The 9,770-nt window shown below is 35.9% G+C and overlaps 1 protein-coding gene and 1 pseudogene across 1 annotated transcript; both read right to left on the bottom strand.

Moving 5' to 3' along the window:
• Positions 1 to 349: 349 nt before the first annotated feature.
• On the bottom strand, positions 350 to 1,273 carry LOC113699677 ((-)-isopiperitenol/(-)-carveol dehydrogenase, mitochondrial-like; annotated as a pseudogene).
• A 263-nt stretch (positions 1,274 to 1,536) lies between these two features.
• On the bottom strand, positions 1,537 to 7,708 carry LOC113699399 (probable N-acetyl-gamma-glutamyl-phosphate reductase, chloroplastic). The gene is made up of 13 exons (XM_027219749.2): positions 7,346 to 7,708; positions 5,437 to 5,598; positions 4,894 to 5,001; positions 4,685 to 4,771; positions 4,453 to 4,503; positions 4,290 to 4,361; positions 3,935 to 4,054; positions 3,188 to 3,248; positions 3,015 to 3,095; positions 2,790 to 2,869; positions 2,613 to 2,702; positions 1,991 to 2,119; positions 1,537 to 1,863 (listed from the first exon to the last, which is right to left on the bottom strand). Exons 1-13 carry the CDS (start codon positions 7,400 to 7,402, stop codon positions 1,756 to 1,758), a joined length of 1,206 nt encoding a protein of 401 aa, XP_027075550.1. The 5' UTR covers positions 7,403 to 7,708; the 3' UTR covers positions 1,537 to 1,755.
• Between the last annotated feature and the right edge of the window lie 2,062 nt (positions 7,709 to 9,770).

Here is a 9,770-nt window from a genome sequence, read left to right as displayed (position 1 = left end):
AGTTCCTCCTTAACTCTCTCTACGTTAACTTTGTCTACCTCATTGACTTCTAACAATTTATGGAATTCAGGCTCTTACATCTGATGAATGGATTTACCGGGCACTTTAGTATTTGGAAGTTCGTTCATTTTGCTAAAATTTGAAAGCTTTTGGCTGGTTTTAAAAAAAAAATTGGAACTCCCATCAATGGGGACCAATTCTCTTCCCAAGAGAGAGGAAAACCCTCTGCCACATGAGAGGACTCATATTTTGCTTAAAGTAGGATTTCATTTCACCATGATGTTAATAAATGATTAAAAATACCGAATACACATTTTTTTAATATTTTGAAACCAAAAAATAATGATAAACTATTAATAAAATAATACCAAAACTATGGCTGATACAAAGAAGGTTTTCTGAAATACCGATCACAAGATATATTTAGATCCCAATACAGATCATGACATCAACTTCATTTGCAAACAGAATCAATCGATTGTTTGAACCAGGGAGACTAAACAATCCTCCTCCACGGACAAATCAAGACCAGTGATGAATGCAACAGCACTGCTTCTGCAAAGTCTACTGTCAAGACAACTCCCTTCAAGCTAGTAAGCAGCCCGTATACATTCTCAACATCCTTTTCACTTGTCCTCAGCACACAATTAGATGTCAATGGCTTTGCAATGCGAGAAGTGGAAACGCTGTTTACTCTAATTCCATGAACCCATAGCTGCTGACTTGCGAACCCGACAAGTCCAAGAACTGCATGCTTAGCCATTATATAATCAGTCCAAGTAACTCCTCTGCTGGCTGCCACACTTGTTGTACAAACAATGTTCCCCTTCACCGCTTGCTCCACCATTACTCGTGCAGCGTGCTTTACGCAGGCAGCCATCCCACGAGCATTGATATCAAACAAACGATTGAATTGTGAGATACTGAGGTTAAGTATGGTCTAATCAGAGGGACTTGCTATGCCAGCGTTACTAAACATGATATCAAGCTGGCCGTAGGTTTGGACTGTCCACTCCACCAAGGGCTCGACTTGTTTTGCATCACTAACATCACAATAGAAATTGCTACACCGGTGTGAACATATGGATTCAGTGACGAGTCGGCCTTTGTCATCTTGGATATCAGCAACTACAACAGCCTTCACAGCATTTTCACCAGAAAGATGTGCCGTTGTTGCTTCCCCAATTCTGCTGGCTCCACCGGTTACTACGGCTACTTTGCCTTCTTGCTTTTTTGTTGGTAAAGTCGAAGCTGGTTCTGTCACTTTCTTTAATCAGGATAGGCCTTTTTTGTAGATGATTGTATGTTCCACATGCTTTAGCTTTTACAAATGATCCTACTAGGTTTTCATGGGGCAGATATAATGCGTCCAGATTCAGATATCGCAAAAAATTTCTACGGCAAGGCAGGTCCAAGCCCCTCCCTTACGTCAATTATATTGGTTTGTGTCAAAAGTATGGGCAGGTGCAGTCGTTTAACATTGTTGGATCCAGTCATTGTGTCCGTTTGATCTAATATTTGGCATACACTTGAACATAAGTTAAACCAAAATTTGATCTAATACAAGTCGAGTCGACCGTCGAGCATTATTCATGAACGATCCAACCCGTTAACAAACTCTAGTTTTGATGTCCAACTTAGATTGAAAAGTTCGGCTGATCATACACTATGAAATCCATGCTGCCTTTGACATGAACAGTATATGAATTACAACTTTATATATTCTTCATCATCAAAATCAAATGGAAAAACAATTCAAGGGAACAGAGGCTGGTAAAGGAGCCCAGTGTTCTCAGGAATTCCCATCATCAAATTAAGGTTCTGCAGGGCCTGACCAGAAGCTCCTTTTACAAGATTATCAATCTGTAACAGGGCATTTTGATTAAAAACCAATGAAAATAATTGCAGCAGATGGCCTCCAGTCAAAGTAGCATCAACGGATGAACAAAAATCATGAAGGGAAAGGGGGGGCAAGAATTAAAACACTTACCACAGATACAATTATTGCTCGTCCTGGAATTCGGTCTGGGAATACATTCAGAAGGCAGTAGTTGGATCCCCTGACATGTCGAGTATGAGGAACTTCGTTTTTCTTCAGCAAAATTACAAATTCTTCATCCTGGAAATTGGAAATGGATGCCTTATCGATACAAACCATTCTTTACAGGAAAGGACAAAAACGGCTAAAAGATATTCTTCTAGTGAGCACAATGAAAATTGTGTGCCATTTGCGTGTGTTTTAAAGGAAATCTTTAAAAACCTCCATACACAAGGAATGTCCACATTCCCCAACCTAATCTATGCCCATACAAATGCCAAGAATGAACAATCTGTGGCAATTTAATCACCTGGACTTTACTGTTGGCTCTGTGTGGCAGATTACACCCATACAGCCCACAGTACAACAAAAGGCTTAATTTTGAGTAAAAAAATGTTCTCAGTCCTTCAAGCCAGTTGCAAGCCCATTGCCACTCACAATGATTGCTAAGATATTTTTATACGTTCTTTTCTAGTTTTTGGTAGTCAGGAAGAAGGCAGTTAAGGAAGAAGGGTTTAGGGACCATGTTGGTCAAATGCTATACCCTAGGAATTCCAATCATAGAATGAAGTACCTCATAGAAGCTCTTTAAGTGCTGGTACAAATCCATTGTAGACACTCCAGGAGCCATTTCCACATACATGGTCGATTGCATACCCCGGCTCTGTAAGATACAACAGTAATGCCAAAACATAGTTGTCAATGGAAAAAGATAGCAAGTAAAGGACACACAGTACTACAAAATGGTTACCATTGGCATTAAATGTGGAGTAAAGCTAACAGTCACTTTTGAGTTTGAGGCATCTGATAATCCTTGTTCAATCTCTGGAACTGGAAATGAACAATAGGAACCATGTCATTGATCTCGATGTCAAGTCTATGTATCCTTACATAAAACTTCCTACTTATGGCATGAATAAAAGGCACCAAATCGTGTATCACCAACAAAATTGTTTTACCATGAATCCTAGCTCACCATGCCGATGCCTGGTGATGCCATAAGAATGTACTCCTTCTGCTACTTCAGTGTACAAATTTGCCTCCTTTGCGCCACGTCCTACATGGCAAGCCAGGTATCAGAATTTAAAGAACTACTCTTTAAGTAGAATAGAGTACGAATCCACAAAAGGCAGTGAAAACAGTTCAAACCAGCTCCGCTAACACCCGATTTTGCATCAATAATAATATTTTTGACTTCAATGAGACCTGCCTGCAACAAAGAACAATACTAGAAGTAGGAAACTGCAGAAAAACATGTGAAAGTTAAAAGCCAAGTTGTCGCGCTCTTAACTCAGGCAATTTAAGAGAAGATCTTCTTCAGTACTAATTAAGCATGAACGGGAAATATTCAGCCTATACACAAAAGGAAAAAAAAAAAAGCATATATGAGCATTAACAGAAATTATGTTAATGCAAGTTATGAAGACCATATCTATAGAAAATTGACTATTCAGCTTTCCATTTCTAATAATCTAGAAGAAAAAAAAATACTGCATTTGATCTTCAGACCGTTAGTCAAGAATAGTCAGTGATATGAGCACTAACAGAAATTATGTTATGCGAGTTATGAAGGCCATAGCTATAGAAAATTGGCTATTCAGCTTTCCATTTCTAATAATCTAGAATAAAAATACAGCATTTGATCTTCAGACCGTTAGTCAAGAATAGTCAGTGATGTTCTGCTAACCACAATTTTCAAAGCTTAGATTGCCTAGATAGACAGACAGACATATATTCTATGCAGCACAGTCCATTCATCACAGTAAGAAAAGTTTAGGCATGCTTTATTCTTATACGTTTTGCTTTGAAAACTTTAGCTCTTTGATTCTTGAAATATGGCAATAAATTGTAAATGGAAACACAATACGAAATAAAATGCTCCGAGCACAAACCAACCTTTAACAATGGAATAAGAGGAAGCTGAATAGAAGTCGGGTAGCATCCAGGATTAGCAACTAGGCGTGCACCTTGAATTTCTTTCCTAGAAATCTCAGTCAAACCATATACAGCGTTTTTCTGCATCCAGGCAACAGTAGTCTTTCACATCTAAACTTGTACTTTAAACACTTATAATGATGTTAGAAATAGACTTAGTGTCAGGAAACGCTACATGGAACTTGACCAAGAAATCAAAGCAGTGAAAATATTGCACTCCTGATTCTTACAAGCTTCACAGAGTAATACATGTCATTGAATACTTACGTGCAGAAGTTCTCTTAGAAGTTGACATAACAAGAAAGAAAAATCCAACCTGCAACTCTGGTGCCTGGTGAGGCTGACCATACCATTCCTCATATTCACCAATATCTCGTAGCCTAAAGTCCTGCACAATCATCATGCAGAAATGGGTAATAATAAACCACTAGAAGTATAGCAGAACTGCAAAACTGCTACGAATTCACCAGTTAATGTACCGCAGAGAGATCAACAACTTTTAAACTGATTGGAAGACCTTTAATGATTTCCTGGCAAAAAAAGTAATCAGCCAAACATGAGCACACCCCTAGGAGCTCATCAAGCAGCATCTTAATTCTTCGATTGGTAAAATTTGAAAAGATATCGGATGTTAACCCCAATAAGTACATTGCATCCAAAGCATAGATAGTGTCAAGTGTGATTGTATGAGATGGACAAGAATGTAGAGACCTGAGTGGTTCCATGCGGCAAGCAACAAAATACTGCATCAACACTGGAAAAGTCGGCATCTTTAACAGCAACCATATCTGGCAAATCCTACAAAAGTTTATTAATATTTTGCTTACTTCAGATTTGTCATTTAAAGGCTATGACGCACAATAAACGGGCTATAAAAGAGCACAAGAAAAGACAGATTGGGAAATCATAAAAATACATGCCTGTGTAACCAAATGAGGAAAAACTGATCCGATTGGTTGACCAGCTTTCCTGTCCGCAGTCATTAGTGTGATTTTAAAGTGTGGATGATTTGCAAGGAGTCTGACAATCTGCCAGTTTAGAAAACAATAATGCATGTTTATCTTCCAAAACATCCATAAAATGAACAAAAGAACCAATAGAAAGCTATGTAACCATAGAAAAGCAGGCAACATTGTCCTATCCAGCAACATCATCAAGAAGGGGAAAAACCGAACATTGCACATTCTCAACATCCAGCTATTTATGAAGCGGAGTATTGAGTAGGAAACATTGATAACTAGCCAACCTCATTTCATTATTAACATCCTTTCTCCCAAAAGTCATTAATGGCCTCCAATCTTCATCTCCACTAGTAATTCATCATTTCATCCAAACCATAAGGATAAACCCAGAAACCATTTACCCCAATATATAGCCACCCACACTCTTTCCCCATAACACCACCATCCCCCCCCCCACACACACACACACACACAAAAGGTTGTAGATGAATTTTGGCATACCTCAGAACCAGTATAACCACTAGCTCCAAGCACACCTATTCGGAATTTGTCTGACTTGTTGTGAGCTTTATTTTCTGCAACCTGCAAACTTTGTGGTGGTGCTGACGAAGCCACTGAAGCCCTGATGCAAAGGTTTCTAACTGTTGCACATTTCCTATCATCCTGCAAATATAACTTATCTCAGAAGTATATATATACACACACACACAAAAAATATATTACTACATAATATTACACTTTCCTGCAAGTAATCAATAGTCATCTACTCCAACGATACCAAAGGAAAGGGATAATTACACTTTACCCTTGAAATTTGGGAGTAGTCATACTTTAACATTACTGTGATTATAAAGGCCCCAACTGCCAAAGCTACATTGTTCCTCAAGTGCCATACAAATTTGCGCTTTTTTCATTGGCAAATTGTTACTTAGCGGACTTGTCAAGAAAGAAACAAGTAACAAACATGATTATCTCCGGCGATCCCAGGTACACTTTTCAAGAATAGCAACCTAGCAGGATCCTAAAAGAATTACCTTAAGAGATGGAGATGACTCCAGTGCTACTGTTCTCAAGATCCAGCAACAGCAGCACCAACAAGAAATGGAAGAAAAACAAAATATAGTTTCTTCCCAAGGGCAAACTAGGGCAATTTGCAAATGAAAGAAACTGCAAATGCAGGCATAGACAAGTATTTGATAACTGATAAGGTAGTGTAAAGAATGAGCTCAATGAAACCGTCAAATGCTCTATCATGAGGGAAACTCTTGACAGGTTGCAGAGAACCATCTCAGAGTTGTTTACCCTTGTCAATAACATATCAAATTTCAGCTTTGCAGACTCTCCTGAATCTCCAGCACTCATATTCATTGCACACAACATTTGGGGCTGGGTAAATTTACATATCCCTTTTGGCTTGACACTTACAATGTAATTTTCCATCCGTCTGCATGATAAAAATCCCTATGTAACGTGTAGGATATCATAGCCAAAAGCCACATTTATATGTCAAATGGACTACGCTAGAGGTATAGGAACAAGATGTTCCAGAGCCGCTTCTTTTATTTGAATTAATACATTACTAATGATGGAACAAGCAAGGAGAAAGATTAATGTAAAACCAAAAGTTCTGTCATCTTACTCATGTGAGCATCACCAATTAAAACTGTTATTTACTGCCAAACATAAAAAAGCTGTGCTTTTCCAACACAAGGAGAACATACATAAGTTTTGTCATTTAGGGATGTGGGATTTCAGTGCAATCTCTTGTCATAGGAACTGCACAAAATGGGGGCCAAAAGCTTTTTGTCCCCCCCCCCCCCCCGGGGGGAAAAATGGTCAAGGAAGACTAAAAGGTGATCTCTTAGCAGCTGAACAAAATCCTAATTAACCAATCAGAACTCGAACAAAGTATCACAAATCACAGACAATACATTGAAACAATTCCACCAAGCTATCCCAACATTTACAGTCTGTGCAGTAATCAGCTGGCATTACTCTCATCATACATTTCTTATCAAGTTCCTATAAATTAACCAAGAAGGCAAAAGAAAAGGAAAAGCTACTGCACATGGTGCCATGTATCTCAAATTTGACATAGATTACACTAAACCACCAAAGAAAAAAGTATAGGACTTTGGAAGAGCCCATTTTATCCTTCAGAATTTAGAGAAGGAAATGCAGAGAAAAAGAAAATAACAAAGCAAAGCAATTTAAGTAAAACTACACTTAGCCCAGTGAAAATGGGACAGCTTTTAGAGTTTTCTCCACTGCCAGGTTCAGATTCGATTCCTGACTTTGTCAGTTGGAGGTAAGAAGGGTGTGGAAAGGGCTGGAAAGTTAAAATAATAATAAAAAATAAATAAAACTACACTTGAGATAGGAAGAGGAAAAACTGATAAGGTGGCTTCACCTTGGAGGAAAACGCGTGGGTTGTAGGAGGATTGAGTTTCAGAGCCATCATCTTCATTCAGCATGCCCTATTACTACTACAATTACGCGAAAACACCCCACACTCAAAGAATGATTTGTTTCTACTCTTTAGCAGGCAAGGAATGAAAGACTAGGCAGAAACAACACCCACGCACAGAGGAGAGGAGAAGACAGTCGGATAGGGGAAGGAAGATGGCAAACAAAAGTTAAGCACCTTGCAATTAAGCCCAAATGATAGGCTGAGAGTTGGGGATCGGGCTAAGGGAGGCGGCGTTCGGTGGGCACAAGCCTAGTGCAAGGCACTATGTACAATCCAGATCTGTCAGTTTCGGCCTTTTTTTTTTTTTTTTTTTTATTCATGTGTTCTTTATGGAGTTCAAAACAAAAAGAGCATTTTATTTATCAAAATTATGGATAAAAGGTTATTTGGGAAAATTGTGTACCAATAATAATATCTCAAATAATATTTCACTTGCATCATAAACACATTTTCCAACTCATCTTTTTATATTCTCAATTACCTTTTTATCTCACATACATCACGTCACAAAAAGTGCTACAGTAATTATTCCAAATAATATTTCAAATAATATTTTATCCAAACAAAGGATAGAATATTATTTGAAATAATTACTGTAACACTTTTTGTGATGTGATGTATGTGAGATAAAAAGGTGATTGAAAATATAAAAAAGTGGGTTAAAAAATATATTTATGATACAAACGAAATTTTATTTGAGATATTTTTGCTATCAAAACACTATTTAGGAGTTCAAAACAACAAGAATGTTTTATTTATCAAAATTATGGATAAAAGGTTATCTAGGAAAATTATTTACTAAAAAATACTGTTTCACTTTTTACGATGATGTATGTAAGATATAGAAGTAGTTGTTGGGAATATAAAAAGATAATTGAGACAAAATGCTTACGATAAAATCAAAATATCTTTGCAAAGAATAATCTATCCAAACAAAGATAATTGAGACAAAATGTTTACGATAAAATCAAAATATCTTTGCAAATTATAATCTATCCAAACAAATCCAGATTTTTTGTGCTTTCCGAAACAAGCCTCATTCTCATGAACATATATATATATATATATATATATATATATATATATATATATATATATATATATATATTAAGAAAAACAAGAACAATATCGATAATCTTTTCTTCGGCACAAGGTACGAAGCTAGAGATGAGTGGTTGAAAAAAAAAAAACCATGGAAGAGAAAGAGAGCCAAATTGGGGGAAAGAAAACTATCAGCAAATTTTTTTAAAAATTTTTTACGCGGCAAGGGCAGTCCAATTGGGTTTCTATGGGGTTAGAGTAGATGAGACAAGTGCCCTACTGCACTCTCTAAATTTTTTGACGAAAAAAAAGTATTATGCTTCCCCTTAATACACGAAGCCATATTTAGAACAAATTAATTTTTAACAACAGTAACAAATTCACATTGTAATGTCATAGTAATTAATCAACTACACATAAAAAATTAAATAAAAATATTAGTTACCTTATTTTTTGGAATATACTTTTAAATATTAAGTAATTTAAAGTTCTAGTTTGCTAATATATTTTTAAATAATAAAATTGCTAATGATATACACTTTTTGATTAAGACAAACATATATTTGTTTTCTAATAATGTCAATAACTAAAACAAGAATGAAATCATGAATAAAAGATAATTACAATATTATAATAAGCATGGAATTAGTAATACCAATAGGAAAGTGAAACAAAATAGTGGTATAAAAGAAGTAAAAAGAAAAGAAAATAGTAAAAAAATGGAAAAATAAAATATAAAAGAAAGTAGTGGAAAAGATAAACAAGGGTGACTACAAAAGAAACAAAATCAAATAGTAAGGGTTCTTTTGCCTTAAAATATTAAATAGGAGAATAAAGTGCCTATTTAATGAGTTCAAGGAAACAAATTTGTATTATGAAATTGAATTTATATATTTTTTAATTTAGAAAAATTTGTATTTGAGTAATTTTCAATTTTTATCAAGTTATCTAATACACATATGGAAAGCATTTCCAGAGTATAAAAACTACTCCAATTAGCTTTGCGTTTATTCACAGTCAATGCCACCTTTTTCGTCCATGAATTCACACCAACTCCATGAGCATCTTTTTTTTGAAGCAACTCCACAAGCATCTTTAATTCAAGTAGACTCGACAAGTCTTGTAATTCATTTCCAAGTTGTAAAAAAAGTGACAAAATAACAATGATTAGCTCATTAGTAAATTTGGTCCTTAGTTAATTGTACGTGTTCTGTTTGGTCCTTGGCAGAAAGTAACAATGATTAGCTCTAGAGTATACTATTTTTTTTTTTACGGAACCGTTAAAAATATTATTAATATAAAAAACAAACTATACAAACTTGAG

This window comes from Coffea arabica, chromosome 7c (genome assembly GCF_036785885.1).
Source record: "Coffea arabica cultivar ET-39 chromosome 7c, Coffea Arabica ET-39 HiFi, whole genome shotgun sequence".
Taxonomy (NCBI): Eukaryota; Viridiplantae; Streptophyta; class Magnoliopsida; order Gentianales; family Rubiaceae; genus Coffea; species Coffea arabica.
The sequence above is the reverse complement of the archived record's forward strand: the minus strand, read 5'-3'. Positions and strand labels throughout refer to the sequence as shown.